The following is an 18,920-nucleotide window of genomic DNA, read 5'->3' on the forward strand; positions in this document are numbered from 1 at the left end:
GGACATCGTGGTACATATAACACCACAGAACTGGTTGCTTTGTCTTTTTTCTGGCCAGAACTTAAGAAGGACGTCAAGGAATATTTGTATGCTTGTCCGGTTTGTGCTATGACTAAAACTCTTACTGGAAAGCCTCTAGGCCTTCTCACTCAACCGGAAATGCATACACGTCCTTGGGGTCTGGTGTCCACTGATTTCATCGTCGAACTCCCGGTTTCCAACTCCTGCATGTGCATCATGGTGACTATTGATACCATGACCAAATTGGCTCACTTTTCCCCTTTACCTTGTCTGCCCACTGCCACAGAGATGGCTGAAGTGTTTTCCCGGGATATCTTTAGACTTCACTGTCTTCCAGATAAGATCATTTCAGACCGTGGCAGTCAGTACGTATCCAAGTTTTGGAAAGCACTTTGTTCTCGTCTGGGTATGGAACAAGCTCTTTCCTCCGGGTATCACCCCCAAACTAATGGTCAGACAGAGCGCCTCAATGCTACATTGGAACAGCACCTGAGATGTTATAGCAATCAACTTCAGGATAATTGGGTTTCCTTACTCCCTACTGCTGAGTTTACGGACAACTCTAGGCATTCTGCCATTGGCCAATCTCCCTTCTTCTGCACTTACGGAGTACATCCTCGTGCCTTTCTTCCCCTAGTGCCATTGCCTACCAACTCCCCGACGGCAGAAGGAGTCCTGCAATCCATCGCCGAGGCCCATACCATGGCCAGACAATGTTTGGAGGAGAGTCGGAAATCTAATAAGACTCAGGCCGATAAACATTGTAGGCCTTGTCCGGATTGGAACGAAGGTGACATGGTGTGGTTGTCTACCAGATTCCTACCTCGCTGCGTGCATCCCTCTAAACTTTCTCCTCGTTTCTTGGGGCCTTTTCCCATCCTTTCTAAGAACAACCCTGCCTCTTTTCGGATAAAACTACCCCCTCACTTGGGGCGCGTTCATCCTGTTTTTCATGCTTCACTGCTTAAACCTTTTATCCCCGATTCCTACCAGAGACCCATTCCCGATCAACAAATTACTCAAGAGACACACTCTGATGAATACGAAGTCTCGGCTATTTGGGATTCCAGATATTACCGAGGGAGACTGAAATACCTGATTTCATGGAAGGGGTATCCAAGATCGGAGGACTCTTGGGAACCGGCTTCCTACATACATGCTCCCCGGTTGCTTGCACGTTTTCATTCCCATTTTCCCAGCAAACCGGGGGTGCCCCGGTCTGGAGGAGGGCATACTGTCATCCGCCGCCGCTCTTGGCACCTGTTTCCACGCTGGCGGATCCTCGACAGGGGGCGGGGCTGGCGTTCCACCACATTCCGTCCCCTGCGTAGACTGCCGGTCTAGAGGTTTTTCAACATGGCGACCGCTGGGAGGTACTTAGCTCCGCATACCCCACCGGTCGTCGCGTTGCAACCCCCTTTCTATGCGTTCTTTCACAACTTTTGGGTCTATGCGCTAGTTTTCCTATTTCCCACGGCCACCCTTGTCTGTGTCTTCTGTTTTTTCTGGCTCGCCCCTCTCGCGGGTCGCCTTCTCGCTCTCTTTCCTCTTTCGCTTTTTTTTCCTCTCTCCCGCTGCTAGTCACCGGCCTCTCCCCTCGGTCCCTGCTTCGTTTCTCCGCAGGCCGGCCACGGGAGTCCACTTGTTTCCTCCTGAAGCCTCTCTCTCTCTTGCCGCTTTATTCCTCCTTTCTCCGCCCAGTGCTGGTTGTGGAAGGTGTGTTCTTTGAGCGGATTCCAGCGGCGCTTCTACGCCTGCAGTTCTCAGTCCAGTCTCGTTCCTGCTGCTGTCAACTCCCTACTTGCAAGGACTTGGTCAGTCTTCAGATCCTGGACTTCTCATGCAACACGGCATTTCCAATCACCGGAAGGGTTTTTCCGCTGGTAACAGCTTTTTCCCTTCTGCACAGCCTGATCGTGGGAAGGGGGCCACAGGACTGCTGTTTGCTAGCATTCACTGTGGCTTCCTCCCGAGACAGGCATTACACCCTCAAGAAAGAAAAGGATTACCTGTCTCATCGACTGCTACATCTGGAAGACTTAGAATCAGGTGAGGAGAGTGGGGAGGATAGAGGGTTGGAAGAAAGCATTGACAAGGACAAAAATATGCACAACAAAAAGTTACTAATTTAGTGTTTTCCAGTTAACAAAAATGAACCTAAGACCATCTTGACGATATGTACCTAATTAGTCTTGCATCACCCTGGAAAAAAGTGAGAAATTAATAATTTGGTGTACTCCTCTGCAACTAGCCAATGTCTTAAACAATTAACCAATTACAAGATCTTAATCTGCTTGATAGTCTTCCGCCATAAGTGAAGGATTTGCATTACAAGCTGAACCACTTTTATGGTCTGGTGGGGATATATTGGTCAGATCGACGTGGTAGGGAACCTTCCCGCCTCAAATCTGTATTCAAAAGGCAGCACTGTACACACTGATGTCAACTACCGATAACAAAAACGAATGCTCAAAGATGAACCATGAACAAATCTAATAATTCAACTGTTAACAAATCAAATTAAGAACTCCCCAGAGAGCCCCTGTGATCTACTCCTGGCCTAGGAAATCATGTTGATTCAAGAAGGGGAAATGTGCACTCCAAAGCCAAAGCCATAAATCATTTGGAATAATTGTAGATTGACTTCACCAATCAAAGTCTAACAGATCGAGAAACATTCCTGTTATTTGAAGGCTGAGCCCTCTTTCCATCTCTTGGTCTTCTTCCATCCAATCTGTGGACCCTCAACCATTCCCTGGTTCATGAAGTAGAGCACTTGTGAAGATGTGACTCATCGACAAGGTCAGGAAAGGTGGCTCGGGCATCAGGATTCATGGTTGGGGAATGCATTCAACAAACATCCGCTGGCAGCTGTCTCCTTCTTGAAGACATTGACCTCGACATTTTCGCTCTTACTGAGACATGATTCAACGCCAGCTCAGTCACTGCTTTTGACTCCCTCCTCCCTTAAGGCTTCAAGATCATCTCTAAGCCTCGACCTCAGCGCACTGGCGGGGGTGTTGCCTTAATCTTCTCTGTGTGGGTTCCTACTTCCATTGTACCTACCCAGCTCTGCTCTTCCTTTGAAAGCCTGGTTTGCATGTTGGTAATCTCTCCCATCACCACCCTGACCATTGCCACCATTTACCGGCCTCCAGGAGCCACCTCCATGTTCCTCTCTGAATGGGCTGATTTCTGCTCTTCCTTACTTTCATCCACATCCAACCTCCTCCTACAGGGTGACCTCAACATCCAATTGGAATCCCCAGGCTCTGCATCCATGCTCTTCACTGACCACTGCACCTTGATTTCCCTCTCTGTTCTCCCTTCTGGGGCAACCCACTCAGCTGGACACACTATGGATGCCCTCATACGCTCTGACCTCCCTCTCTCCCCCCTCTAGTCAACCCTCTCTCCTGGTCTGACTATTCTCTCCTCCCACTTGAGTCCCCTTGGGCCCCTGACCGCCCCCGAAAGTCCCACCAACCTTGTTCACTAACATCCGCCCAATGAAACGTGTATCTGTGACTGCCTTCACTTCCACCTTCATCTCCCCTCATCCCCACCTCTGAATCCACTTCTGACTCTGCCCACAGCAACCTCCACCTTTCCATCACCAATACACTTGACATTCTTGCCCCAATCATAAGGATCTGCCTGAAACCTGCCTCTAGGCGTAACACCTGGTATGACACTGAACTTGCAGCCCTGAAATGTAAGGGCAGGGCAGCAGAACAGAAGTGCCAAACCTCAGGCTCATGCTCTGACAAAATGCCCTGCCACTTGATCCAAAGACAATAAAGAGCCCACATTCAGGCACGGGTTTCCGGTGCATCCAATAACACGGCTGAACTTTTCAAGACTTGCAGGGAACTAGCCAACCCTTCCTCAGTGTCCTCCTCCCCTTCTCCCTCCCAGGTCCTCTGCAATGCACTGGCCTCACACTTTGCCTCCAAAACCTAGGACATCCTTACCATCCTTACTACTCTCCTTCATAACCCGTTCCACACCCCTCACCTCCATTCTCGCTCTCTCCCCTTCGCGCCTCTATTCTCCTTGTCCTCCTTCACCCCTGTCACACTAAAAGAAGTTACCAGAGTTGTCCGCTCCAGGAAGGTATATCTTCCCCTATGCTCACCCAGGACCATCAAGGATAACATTGGCTCTCTTACCCTTGTTCTCTCTGATTTCTGGAATCACTCTTTCATCACAGGATCTTTCCCCTCCACCTTTAAGGACTTTCTTGTGCAGCCACTCCTGAAGAAACCTTCATCAGATCCTACCTGCTCTGCCAACTACTGCCAACTTTCCTTTACCCTCTTCCAGGGGAAACTGCTGGAGAAGTTGGTTTTGCCCCAACTCAACTCACACACTGAACTTGTTGGTGGTCTCCATGACTACCAATCTGGATTCTGAGCATCCAGAAGCACAGAAATTGCTCTTCTGAACACCTGTGAAGAACTGCTCGCAACTCTGGACTCCAAATGCCCAGCTGTCCATATCCTTCTCGATCTCACCTCTGTTTTTGACATGATCAACCAATCCATCCTCATACAAAGGCTCCACAATACCCTTGGTATCTTGGAATGGGCACTGGACTGGCTGACATCCTTCCTTACTGACCACTCTCCACAAGTCATACTGGGCACTTTCTCCTCTCCTACTTCCCTCTCCACCTGTGGTGCCCCCCAGGGTTCTATCCTCTCTCCTTGGCTCTTTAACATCTACTCTGCTCTGCTTGCCCGGGTCGTCTCCTCCTGCTCTTCCAACTTCAAGTGTTACGAAGATGACACAGAGCTCTTTTTCAAACTCCTTGCTGCCTCTCTTGCATCCTCCATCATCCCTGACTGCCTATTTGCCATCCAGTCCGGGTGCACTGCCAATGATCTCTGCCTCAACGCTGTAAAATTGCGATCCTTCCCATCAGGACCCCTGCTCCCTCCTTCTTCTCTTCACTCTGACCTTCCTCTTTGGGCTCTCCCCCTGCGCCCTCTTCTGAAGCCAGAAACCTTGGAGTCATCTTCAACTCCACTCCAAGCCCTGGTTCTCTCTAGGCTTGACTATTGCAATAGCCTCTTCCTGAATCGACCATGTTCCACTCTGCGACCCCTCCAGCTAATCCCTCTGCGCCTTGAGCAGGATCTTCTTAAATTACAGAAGCTCCTTAAGACCCTCCTCTTTACCTCCTCCTTCTTATCTCCCCTGCTAATCCCAGAGTTTCTGCGATTAGTGTCCTGGGCCCTTATGCATCCTGGGGCCCTGACCTCCCGCACCCAATGGGCCCTGCTCCTGTCTATTTGCACCTACACCCTCTGCCATGGTGGCGTGTACTTACACCCCTTGTGGCTCCTGGCCATGTAGCACTCAACATTCCTAGCACTTCATCTGTGGCTCACCCATTAACACAGACTCCACAGCACTGACCCCCTGCCTTCTTCCTTGCTGCACTTGCCCTTTCTGAATACCACTGCTCTTATATATTGTGTTTTCTATGCACTTTAATGTTTTTCCCACTCCTGCTCCCTCCCTTGCCCTGTGGGCGCTTTGAAACAGTATTTTCTTATTGTATAAATGCCTAACAAGCAAACAATAAAATAAATAAATAAATCCTTCATCAATGCAACGGACCATTGCTTCTCCTCAAATGTGAACTGAATAGCAGATGTAAATCCCCATCTGTTTGTAATCTCTTGAGCAGAGCCAGTTTTGAAGTCATGCCAAGCTCTTTTTGGAATGAAGTAGCTGGAGCAAGATCCTGAAACTATTTAAAACGTTAGTCCAGAAGTAAATCAATGATCCTCAGAATGCCACAGTCATAGGCCCTCATTCCGAGATGGGCGGTAGCCATGGTGCTATTAGCACCATGGCTGCCTCCCAAACCGGGTCCGGGTCCGGTCTGGTTCAATGGGGATTTACCGGGTCATTCCGACCCTGGAGGACCCGGTAAACCCCCATTCAACCAACCATTCCCCATTCCCATTTGAGCCTCCATAGGGCTCAATGGGAATGGGGAAGGTGCTAATAACGGGCCCGCGAATAGCAGGCCCGTTATTAGCACGCTGGTCCCTTAGCGGGACCCGTAAAGGACGTGTGGTCAGACCACACGTCCTCTACGGTTCCTGCTAAGGGACCTCGGAATTGGGCTGTAAGGGATTACCGGCACCAGTCTCCTTACAGGTGCCCGGTATCCCTTACCGCCCAACTCATAATGACCCCCATAAGGTTTTCTTTCATCCAACAGTTAAGCACAACACTCTGGGGCTCACTCCGAGTTCAGGGGGCGGTAAAAAAGTGGTGGTAATGGAATTACTGCCACTTTTACCACTCCACCAAATCCCGAGTTTGGCCTTGAAGTGCAGAATCTACCTCCAGGATCATGCTGATTGATTGCTATATAGATTTGATGATAAGTATGACTTAAAATATAATGATTAGGGTGTAAACAATTCTCACTGACACATGACACAGATGGGTTGAACAATTTCACCAACTCGGGAAAAACAGTTCAAGGGAATTGTTTATTCTATATATCACCCCTCCTTTCTCTCTCTCTCTCTCTCTCTCTTTCTCTCTCTCAATCTCTTTCTCTTTCTCTCTCTGCCTCTCTCTCCCTCTATCTCTCTCAATATCTCTCTCTCCTGTCACTGCTCCCGCCTTACAGTCTTCCTTGTTCTTCTCCTCCACTCTCCTCCTTCCACACCTCTGCTTTCCGAGTTCCTCTCTCGCCCCCTTTTCCCTCTCTCCCCGCCTTCTATCTGCTCTTCTCACACTCCTCTCTCTCTCTCACTCTCTCTATCACACACTCACAGAATCTCCATCTCCCACACCCTCTCTCTATTACCACTGGCTCTAACATACACGGCCACAAGCATAACATACCTCTGTTGGAGGAGGGGTGTCTGTATTCTAAATGCATGCTTCCATAATAGTAGACAAAAACGCTGTTATCATATGCATCACCAGAAATAAAAGTAAAGACAGTACTCACATTTTGGATTCTGTAGGATATCTTACTTGCTCTAGTAATTTTACAACATATCAGAGCTAATAACTTTGACACAAAATTGTTCTAACATTTGTATTTAATTCATTCAACAACAGTAATTAATTTCATTTTGAACTCTTCTTGCCAATGTATGGCTTCAAACGTTAATAGTTCATATCACTTTTTATTCTTGGTGGCAACGTTTTTAGCAGTTTAAGCTCCTGGTGCCCTTGGTTCCACTTCTCATCACTTTAAGCTTTTAGTGCTGACTTGTGTTTTTTCATCAACTTGGATCTTTAAAGTAAAAAGGACAACACCAACACAGGATTTGTATTATATTTGAAAAAGTAATAGCTAACAATTTGTACACTGTAGTTACCGTGATCAATTGTTAATAACAAACTTTGCATACGTATATCCTTACAAAAATAGTAATGGTGCTCCCCTTCCATTTATTTATTTATTTAGTGTTTTCTTGTTGAGCACTTATACAGCAAGTAACATACTGTTTCAAAGTGCCCAAAGGGCAAAGGAAGGAAACAAGGGAGTGGAACAAATTACAAAACACAATATTTAAAGCCGTGGAGGGAAAGAAGACGAACCTAGTATGCCAGGTGAGTATTCAGAACGTGCAAGTGCAGCAAGGAAGAGGGAAGAGCGGTTACATTCTGGGGAGTCCAAGCTCATGGGTGAGACACAGATGAAGTGCTTAGATTGTTGAGTGCTACATGTCCTGGAGCCATGTTAGGTGTAAGTGCGAAGCTCCAGGGCAGAGGGAGTGCCAAGGCAAGTGCTGAGGGTAGACAGAAGCTGGGGTGATTAAGTGTGGGAGGTTTGGGGCCCGAGGATGCATAAGGGCCCCGGACATCAATCACAGCAACTGAGGGATTAGCCGACAGAAGAAGGGAAGGAGGAGGTAAAGGGGAAAGTCTTGAGGAGCTTCTGGAATTTGAGAACGTCCTGCTCAAGGCGCAAAGAGAGGGGGGAGGCTGTTCCATAGGAGGGAGCCAGCTGAGGAAAGCGATCGACCACCTACCCTCCGTTTATCGAAGCGCTTTACACACAAAGAGTTGGTGCCAGAGGAACGTAGTGATCTAGACGGAGAGTATCTACAAGCTTTACTCAAACAATATAATTCTGTTGGCTAATACATTCATCTCTTTACCAAACAAAACAAATGACTATCAAAACTTATCTTTCGGAAACACAATTTCTCAAGCAAAAAGCTCCTTCTGCTTTGTATTGGGAGACATGTTATGACCCATCCTTCACTTGCAGAATTAGGCTTTACCTTTTATAACTCTTACCTCTGAGTGCATCCAGAGTTCATGTCAAGAGAGTTTATATCTGTAAACAAAAATATGCTGCAACTTCAACCTTTCTTACTTGGTACCACTCTTTCTCACATCCATTACCTTACCTGCACTCGTATCCAAAGGATCACAGACTTCTTAACACTCCGCTCCACCTTCCTCCTGTTTTCTTGGTCCACCACCACACCTCTTGACCTCACCCGAACCCTTTACACTCCGTTTTATGAATGCGATCCTTTGATACCTGTGATCTCCCATTCTTTGTTCCCTCCCCCTTCTCATTGGTTCACTGCTTAATTTGACTATTCGGGCCAATCTAATCCTAGCCCTCCCACCCGCCAGGGCTGGTTTATCACGGTAGACATTTTAAAAAATATCTCTCGGCCTGCCTCCCTTTTCATATGCAGGTGTTGGTACAATCTCAGTGGTCTGTGCAGATTGGCATTCACGAGTCGTCTTGCCTTCCCTTTGTGATGCTACATGCCGTGGCGGTGTGCTGAAAATTGGTGTGATCGGGAGCTTCTTGGTCAGCGTCTTTCTTCATCTGCTCATTTTGTTTGGTTGCTGCTGTGCTGGATTCTGGCCAGAAAAGTAGCTTGTAGTTGTGTGATTGACAGTGGTACCCACATTAGCAAACAAGACATGCTCATGGGGGTTAGGGACTGGGACCCACCAGCTCCCTCACCATGCCTCTGGGATAGGTGAGGCTCTGGCATATACCCTGGTAGGCACCCTAACCCAGGTCGACAGAGGTCCCTGTTCCCCCCAAACCAGGTCAAACCCTGCTCCCCTTGTTCCAGGCTCCCATTACCCCATGCTAACTATCTACGGTATCTGGACCAAAAAATAAACATGAGCTTCACAGGTTAGTTTCTTTGTTCCGGGTCATACATACTAGGGGTGCATCAGTGACCACTCTGAACTCTCGTTCTTTTAAATAATATCGTAAGCTGTCGACTGCCCATTTCATTGCCAGACATTCCAGTTCAATGATGGGCAGTTACATTTTCCAGGACGTAACTTCCTGCTGATAAAAAGGATAATTTTTTTCTTTGGGAAAATAATGTGCCTAGGCTGATCAGTGAAGCATTGGTCTGCAGGATGAATTCCTTAAAGAAGTCTGGCATCCTTATCACACGGCTATCACATAGTTTGGATTTCAGTTGTTCTAAGTCCCTCTGCGGTTCAGTTTGCGTTTTCCCTAATTTTTCAGTTAATGGTGCAGTGAGAGTGGAATCATTTGGAACAAAGTGATGGTAGAGCCCTACCAACCCAAAGAAAACTCTGATGTCCTTTTTGGTCATTGGGTGTTTGAACTCTGAACTGCCCCCACTGTACTGTTGTGGGGGAGTCGAAGGCTGTTTCCGACTTGGAACCCTAAGTATTTGACAGAATTCTGTGCCGGGTGACACATGGCAGGGTTAGAAGTGCTGCCAGCGTTCCTTAGGGAGGTGCAAATGGCACAGGTGTGTTGGATTTGATCCCTCCATGGCTTGCTGTGCATGGCAATATCATTCAGGTAGGCCTCGGCCAATCTTCAGCATGATTCCAAGACTCTATCCATGAGTCACTGAAAGGTGGATGAAGCCCTATGTAAACTGAAGGGCAACACTGCAAACTTGAAGACTCAGTTAGGGGTGGAGAAAGTCACCTTCTTAGCTTCTGGGTGCAGGGGTACTTACCAGTAACCATTAACAAGAATTATTGTCAATATAAAGGTGGCTTTACTCAAGGTTAAAACTAACTCGTTGATGCAACGTATCGGGTAAGCATTGAATTTGGCTACTTCGTTCAGTTTTCGGGTGGAGGCAAAACAACTACCTTTGATCTGGCTTTGGCACAAGCACTCTTGGGGATGACCATTTGCTGTAGGACTTTTCAATGACTCCCAAGTCTAGCAACTTTTTCAGTTCCTCTTGGATGATCATTTTCTGCGCCTCTGGCAGTCAGTAGGGGTTTAATCGGAACACTCTCCCTGGCCTCTTGATTTTACAGAAACTTCCTTGCACTGTTCCTCTTTTACTGGGGGAGATATCAGGGTCGGCTTTTTGGAACTTCACCCGGTCTTTGTGGCTCAGAATCCCTAGACCAAAGGCGATCATCACCACATGTTTGGTGGAAGGGGAGCTTGTCTAGTGTTGTTTCATATTGTGCTAGCAAAAGGGAGTTTCTGTTTTCCTTCCAGTTTTGGAGTTTACTGATGTGGTAGATTGAGATGGTTTCTTCTTATCCGTTTGTTGGATTTTATAGGTCAGGTTGGATACACCTTCAGAAATGACGTAGGGCTCATCACCTTGCTTTCCATTTTGAAAGTAGGTGTGTCATCCACTGAAGCTAGGTTGCACAGATTGTTTGGTCACTTTGATTTCAGAGAGACACCTTCTAGCACTGCTATAAACAGTTAACAACCTCGATTGACCAACACAGATGTTAGCCACCCACCACTAAATGAGAAATGCAACCATACATTCATCAACATAAACATAGAGGAACTGTGTGCACCCCTCATAGGCAAGGCAGTAAGTGCCGGCTTGCAGGACTTGTGACTGTTACTATGCATGTTCAGGATTACTGCCAGAATCCTTGACTTTTCAGTCCCTTGATGAAGAACTGCTAACATTTCTATGCATGCTGGTTTGTGATTGTGCAATGTTGTTCCAATTTCAGGTTGGAGTGTAAAATGACCAAGTGTGCCTATGCGTCTCATCATGAATCGTGTGGCAATAGTAAAACATGCAATTTTTCTCCTGGATGTTTTAAGCACACCCGTCATTTTGAGTAGGCAAAGTGTGTGATAAACACTACATGAGGCAAATAGAAAATACGGTTCTCTCTTCTCTGCTTTCCTCAATCATTCTTTTCTCTCGGTCCTTCTGTCTCTCCTCTTCCTCTCGCTCTCCTTCTACCCTCTCTGTCTCTCTTCCCCCCTTTGATCTTCCTAGGACTTATGTCTCCTCCTTCCCTCGCTCACTAGTTTCTCTCCCTTCACTTCTTCTCTCCCTAAGCTTACTCACACTCTCACTACTCCCTCCTCTCATTCCCTCACCCTCTCTGTAATGCATCAGCCGTGGAAGGTTTGGCTTTGATGGAGATACACCTAAAATGGAGACAGGTGTTCCGTTTTATCGGTCTATGCCTTTTTGCCAACATGGCCGCCAAGACGTATTTACATCACACGCACCGTAGCTCTGATGCGTTGTATCGTTGTTTTTTCCTAAACACCCAACGCTAGTCCTCTGAGGTCCTTTCACTACTTAGAACTTTCTTTGCATTCCTAAATTGCTCGTATTCCTAATTCTTCTATTGACACTCGCAGTGACATCCTTTTAAGGGGATCCTATTTTTCGCGGGTTGTTTCCTGTTAATTTCACCGAGAGGTAAGGTAACTCTGCTTTCTCAGCCCACTGTCTTCATTCTCTATACTGTTTGTCTTGCTGTCCTTATAATTCTGTTTCGTTACATCCCTGGCTATATCCTTATTCTACTTTGCCTTTCCCTTCTTACCTTTTGCTTTCCGTAACCATTGGGTGAACTCCTTGTACTCCTTTCTGTGGACGGGTTTCCCGTTCTCAGAGTGCGGAATACTACCTCGTACCCAGCGAGGTCCAGAATCCTTCTGCTTAGCGGCTCAGTACTATTCTGCCGAGCCGTTCATTTCCTGGTTGCAAGACAGCTCCTCCGGTGACTCCAGACACCAAACTCATTGCGGATCCAATCAGCCAAGTGGAGGAACAGTTTGTCTTCTTACCTGAGTCAGCAGAGTTTCTACTACCGCGCTATTTGAACTGGACATTTCTAAACAATCTCGCAAGAGCCAAGTCACTGCATCCAAAGAATAACATCCTCCTATTCAGGGTTTTTTCTGGCAGCCGGCTTTTTCCCTGGAATTGGGGGCTAGCTCCTTGGGGGCCCCCGGGACCAGGTTTTCTACCTGTCACGGCAGCCTCCGAGGAGTCATGTCCCTATTTACATCACAAAAAGGATAAAAAGGAGAAGGAGACTAAGAAATTCCGATGGAAGAAAGAGGCTGAACTCCCGACAGACTCCATTGAAGACCGAGGTGAGGAGGAGTGGAGGGAAGGGAACAGTATTGTTGTACAGTCTCACACTCTCGCTTCAATTCGTATCACACTCCTATGGAGGAGCAGTTACATGCCTCTGCAGGAAATCCCGCCCCTACTTCCTATATGTTGGAAGTCTGAGATCGTACAATGTTTGAGAACAGCAGTTGTGACGACTATACTGAAGCGTATATTCAAAAGAAGATACCCATTGAGACAACCCTATTGAATGTATCCCCGAAGAGACAACAATCTGAGGGAGGAACTCCCTGAAGGGATATGAAGAAGAGAAAAAGAGAAGCTAGTGACGTCACACGAGACATGTGCGACATCCCGGGATATTGGCTGAAGAGGATGCATGGATCTTACAGAAACTAATGACCAAATAAAGAGTCAAGTGAACTTTTAAATACAAAAAAGAAAATTAAACATGCATAAAGTTGTGCAGAGAATCAACTGTTCAATAATTGTACAGACACTGAAATGCAAGGTAGATTAAATCATCATAGAAGCTGGCTATACAGAGTGAATAGAATGCAGGCAGAGCTGCCATTGTACAGAAGCTGGACATCGGTGTCATGAATTTAGTAAGCCAGGACCCATGAAGAGAAAAGGTGAGAATTGTGTTGCAGCAAGAATAAGCTGAAATCGTGGAGCTGCATGGCTGTCTGGCCTGGTATCAAATCTGAAGCAGCCAAGGTCGGTTATCTATTCTTGAAAGGAGTGAACGTGCAAAAGATGAAACATCTCTTGTTAAGGTGCACAGAATGAACACTAAGGGTGCCAAGTTTTATTAATTTAAGACATTTAAAAACTTGCCAAATGGACTTTATCGTGGTCTCCTGTCACGTGAGCTAAGGTTGAAAATAGAGTCGAACTTGGAGTCCTAGAACAACGATAGTGAGTGCTCGCACTCCCATGTATTCCCAGAGACAAGGATACTTTGCAAGGCCAAATTCAAAGACAATCTTCATGGCAGAAGGCTTGCGTGATGAAAGATGTTGGGCTAATTGGGTGGGGAGACAGAGTCAGGCCACCTCCTTGCATTTGGCCTGGGCTTACGTGCTGCTAAGTGAACCGAATGTTCCAGACATGGCACACGCGTGCCAACAAATTGTAGAGGTCTGTATAACAGAGTACCTTATAGTTTGAAGACCAATTGAAAACTGTGTACTTAATGGGTTTAAAGATGACATTTTTTAGCGGTAGGCATATATTGTCCACCTAACATTAGGCAGCCAATCACAATCCTAGGTTATATGTAATGCATACTTGGATGTTCCCCTTAACCCTATCACAATCCCTAGTAGGTTTTTCATTATTTGCCATGTAGTATGACATCACCTCTGATGTATTTTTAGTATAAAGTCTATGTTTTGTGAAAAGATTGCTGAGAGAAAATTGAGCGAACGTCTGTTGATGTCCATTGTAACTACCTGTTTTAGATTATTGTTAATAAAACAGTATCTTTGCCATCTTCCTGAGTTGGTTCGGTAATTTGGACTCAGAGTTGTTCTGTGAACCCATCCATTGCATGCATGTTCCTAAAGGGCCCTAAACTCACTCCTTCCTCACTCGTCTCCCTCCCCTCCCCTACGCCTGCCTCGCCTTTCATATGACCCTCCTCAATCTCTCAAGTTGTCTCTCTCTTTCACTTCCCTCTCTCTATGTACCACTCTCACCTTATACTATCTTCCTGGAATCCCTTCCACTACTCTCACACTCTCCTCTCTCCTGCCCCCTTACCTACACACACTTTGACACACACCATTCACTACACTCTCAAGCTTGGTACCATTCTCTGTCACACATAATTCCTTACCGGCACTCTCACCCAACACCTCGACAACTGCAACAGTATACCACTCCACCTTCTGCACTCATTCGCCTGGTCTCTCAGTCCACAGACACTGCTTCCGGCCCCACTAGAACACCCCTCAACCATTTATCTGAGTAGGGGTTTTTATTGCCCTACTGATCTTGGTTTTCAGACCTCTCACTTCTCATTGGTTCCTCTTATCACCTATACACTCAGGCCAATCTTCCCCTGCTCTTGTCACCAGAGTTTATGTTACAGGTGCAAAAGGTGTAAAGTCTTGGCTAAGCCCGGCCCCTTTTTGGTTCATTGTCATCTGCACAGGGTTGTTGGCTCCGCATTGCTTGGCTTCACCAGGTTGGCCTTCTTTCTCCAGCATGGTGAAGCTTGATGCCTGGCAGGCAGCCTGCCCATTGCTGGTATTTGGGTTTTGCTGTAGATGTTTCTTGGCTGCTCCTTGGCTTGTTCTGGGCTCAACATTGAGGTTTCTTGGCCTTGTGCTCCTGTTAAAAATGCATTAGAACTCTGGCCAGAAAAGAGACTGACAGGTATGGTGGAAAAGATAGTGGTACCAAACATTCTGGTAGCATAAAACATGTTCCCGGGGGCTGGGGGCTGTCCCCCCCACCCAACTCCCTGACTCCTCCTCTGGAAAGGGTCCGCTGTGGAGTACACCCTGGTTGGCCTCCTACCCCAGGTTGGGAGGGGTCCCCTCTCGCACTGGACAAGGTCACGACCCTGATCTTGGGGTCCCCTCTCGCAGTGGACAAGGTCACGACCCTGATCCTGTCACAACTGTTGTGATCTCAGGTCCCCTAACTCCTGTCAGGATTTACTCTCTCCTTAGAGCTAGTTATATAGAGTTAACCTGCTAGCGCCAAACCCAAGGAAAAGCCTTGGGTATAAACTAAAATATTTCTGGCCAACTATGCTTAAGCAATAAACTCCAAGGTAGGGAGGCATTACCAGTTTGGTAATGCCCAGGGCCCCGAGTTTGGGACTCAGCACCATTGCCTGACCGGTAATCCCCACCCACAGAATGGTTTACAGCTGTTATCACCCCGGCAGGCTTTCCGGGGTGTAAATAGTTTTCTTTTGTAAGTTGAGAAACAGCGCCATTTTGTTTTGTACCTTTATTTTAAGTTTTGAAAAGGGAACCAATCCGTTTCTCAACTTAAAAAATAAAACTACAAAATAAAATGGCTACCATGGGTATATAGAGAAGAGATCTATCTGTATTCCCTTCTCCCTTTCCATGGTGGACATTGCCAGGGAGTCTTAGGGACGGATAACGGGAGTTTCAGGAGTCTGCAGCGAATGCAGCGGCCGCAGGTAAGTGGGGCCAGGGCTGGGATGGTGTGGGTCAGGGAGGTGGAAGTGGTCGCTTCTCAGGAGCCTCGGACATGGGCAGTATCATGAAGTCTGCCTTCCGAGCTTTCCGATTGCCTGGGAGCTGATGCGTAAGACATGGGACTACGTAAAATGTTGTGTGTTAAGTAGAGCTCCCTGGAAGAAGAAACGCCTCCCGCTTACCCTCTGCCTTCCAAAACAAATTGGTTTTACACCAGCATGAGATTTTCATGCTGGCGTAACTCAATGATTTCCTATGAAATACGCTGTGTTGTATAGGAAATCATTGTAAACGCTGCCTGCTATGCGTACAAGGCAGGCAGTGTTTACTCTCTTTGCACTGTGGACTGCAAATAGAGAAGTGTAAAGAGGTTTCCGACGTCTCTTTACCCTTTTCATTTGCATTCTGCAGTGCAAATGTTGAAAATTGCACGCAGGGGAACTTTTTGCACAGAGGTGCAAATGTAAGTTCTCCCCTCTTGGCAATTTACAATTTCAAAAAAGTGAGCTTCATTTGCCTGCCACACGCTTTTTGACTGTTGCAAATTACACATGCAAGACTGGTTTCCTAGAAGCAGTCATTGCCGTGATGTTTGCACACTTTTCAGAATGTGTGAATAGAGTTTTTGATATAGCCTTATAGACCAAGGAATGAGTCACTATCAGCTATTACCACCCTGGCTGGGGGGTGCCAGCCAATCAGGTGGCTAGGAACGTGGGCTTGAACCGCCGGTGAAAGCCTGTGTTCCATGCCACATGACAGCCAGCTCCCCCCACCGCCATCTACACCCCACTCTCTGCCCCCTTTGTTTTTGTTTTCAACTCCCACACCCTTTTTTTTTACCTTATTTCAGCTGTGGCGGGTGCTGCCGCCGCATCTGCTCCTTCCCCTTGCCTCCTGCAGGCCACCATCGAAAGGGAAGAGGTGCACCTTTCCTTTCCATGGCGGCCATCTTTGTAAAGGATTTTCCTTCGTACAACGGGACACTGAGCGCGTACCGCTGAACAAAGGAAAATCCTTTTTTTTTAGCACCCCGGGTTACTGTTTGGTAGCCCGGAGTGCTAATAGCCTTAAGCCCCCTTTCTAAGTGCTGGAATTGTGGGTAATGGCCCAGAGCCCTCGTTAATGGCCCTCGCTTTGCTCGGCCATTTAACTTGGACTTCTGGGCATTTATCCCCACCTTTCCGGCCCTAGGAACGGGGGCTTAACGCTACATAAAGACCCCTGCCGAAGGTCTGTAATTAAATGTGGTTTATTTTACAGTATTAAAACAACAAGTTTGTCTTCATAAGGTGAGCATTTCAATTGGAAACTTGGGTAAACTGGAGAGGGTATAAAATGAACATGCATCAGGGGTTGTGTAAAAGTAAACTGTTTCTCTATAAGAAAGTGAAAGAATGTTCTCATATTTTAGCCTTCTCTTTTGTATGTTAAATAACATGTTGCAGTGAAAAAAACGGGTCCTCCTAGACATGAAGAGTCTTGTTGAATGAAATTTTTCCTGGACATTGCATTATTGTTTCCCTGTCTGCTTTTGAAGTCAGAGTATTCAAGATGCAGTCAATACCATCAGGTATTGATTGCACTCTGAACATTCTGAGTGACTAAGAGGAGGTCAATAACGATCTTAATGTGCTAGTAATATATATATATATATGTATTGTCTCTTTCCCTGGCTTTAGAGGAAGTGACTCTGGACCCTGAGACAGCCTACCCACAGCTCATCATATCCGAGGATGGTAAAAGTGTGCGATTCGGAGAAGTCAAGCAGAACCTGACAGAGAACCCCAAGAGATTCACCTCCCACCCTTGCGTCCTGGGATCAAAGGGCTTCACCTGGGGGAAATACGCCTGGGAGGTGGATACAGGCGACTCGGGCGAATGGTCGGTGGGGGCTGTTCCCGCATCTGTGGATAGGAAGGGGGACTTCATGATGACCCCAGAGAGGAAATTCTGGGCTGTATACATGGTAGAAAATCCCTACCCCTCCATGAGTCCTAGACCTCGACGGATTGGCCTGTTTCTCGACAACATTGCAAAGCAATTCTATATTTACAACGCTGAGACCATGGACCTCATCGGGGCATTCTTTGTCGCTGATGAGGAAATATTCCCATTATTTTGTGTGTTTTCTACAGCAGAATTAAAATTGTGATCGAACAACTTATTAAAGAGAATCTCTGCATTCAGATGAGTAGGATAAACTATCTACTTAAGAATGTGAAAATAAATGTTCATGTTCCATACCCTGGCAACTTTTGTAGCTGTGTAACTGTCTTTCTTTTTGTTTGATTTGCTTCATGTGGTTTATTTATATAACGTCAATTGATTTGTACTGATGGAAGGACGGGCAGAGTCTCTGCTTATCTCTCTTGTAGTCACTTCCTCTTTCCTCTTCAGCAGGTTACTGCCTTTCCCGCTGCTCTCCTGTGACATCACTTCCACCTGAGTAAGGCAAAATGCTGTTCGTATTTTATTGTGGTCGTTGTGGTCCTGTCTGTCCCATTGAATTGAAGGGCAGTGACTGTGTGCTTGGTTGGGTCTTTTAGACTGTTGGCATGCACACACGTACATGTGTACACACACACACACACACACAAATACACTCAGCAGGTGTGTTGCTAGATCTGTAAAAAGATCCGGGGCTACGCTAATGTTGCGACTGTCGGGACTCGGGCTATCTAGCCTTTTGGTTGTAGCCCCTGAGCTTCTATCCAGGGTTACAAACAAAAGACCCGGGCCTACAGCACCCCCTTCCCCAAAACCCTCCTACCGACACCTCATCCACATCCCCTCCTCTGGCCACTAAACATAGGGTTCTGGTGTTACACACAATTTCCATATGTCTGACACTAAATTGCACGCAGGCCATAGATTGGATTGAGGGTAGAACATTGTATCTCATTTCTTGATTATCACAGGAAGGTGCCCTGCTCCATTTCCTTATTGATGTCCACAGAGCACGTGCACGGGTTTGAGGGAGGAATTGCGCATCATTAAATCCACTTCTCAACTCGAAAGACAGTTGCAAAAGGTCCCCGGAGTTGAATGTTAATCAGAAATAGTAGATGAATGTAGATTAGTTAAACTACTGCGTTTGATCAAAATGGCACATCTTATGTAGGTTACGTTATAAAGATTATATAGAGCATCAATCACCACTGTAGTGGTCTTACAGCGCCAGTCACTTGTTTGGGAAAATGGTGCACTGTGACCATGCCTGGGGTAACCAGATGGTAGTCTATGTAGTAAGAAGAATAGAAAATAAGGCAACAACAGGAATTTCCACAAAAAATAGAGAAATCGTCTGCAAAAGGCTAAACACACTCGGCAGGAATTGTATGATGTTAGAGTTGAGGTCTGAAGGTCCAGT

General features: G+C 46.6%; 1 protein-coding gene across 1 annotated transcript in view; it reads left to right on the plus strand.

The window, feature by feature from the left end:
• The window catches only part of LOC138580880 (butyrophilin subfamily 1 member A1-like), a 99,143-nt gene extending 81,337 nt beyond the window's left edge, over nucleotides 1-17,806 (plus strand). The window contains exon 10 of the mRNA XM_069651772.1: nucleotides 17,230-17,806. Within this exon, the coding sequence (XP_069507873.1) occupies nucleotides 17,230-17,702 (473 nt within the window). The 3' untranslated portion in view covers nucleotides 17,703-17,806. The remainder of the gene's footprint in view (nucleotides 1-17,229) is intronic.
• The last annotated feature ends 1,114 nt before the right edge of the window (nucleotides 17,807-18,920 follow it).

The sequence above is a fragment of the Ambystoma mexicanum genome, chromosome 3p (genome assembly GCF_040938575.1).
Source record: "Ambystoma mexicanum isolate Mex_15411 chromosome 3p, UKY_AmexF1_1, whole genome shotgun sequence".
Taxonomy (NCBI): domain Eukaryota; kingdom Metazoa; phylum Chordata; class Amphibia; order Caudata; family Ambystomatidae; genus Ambystoma; species Ambystoma mexicanum.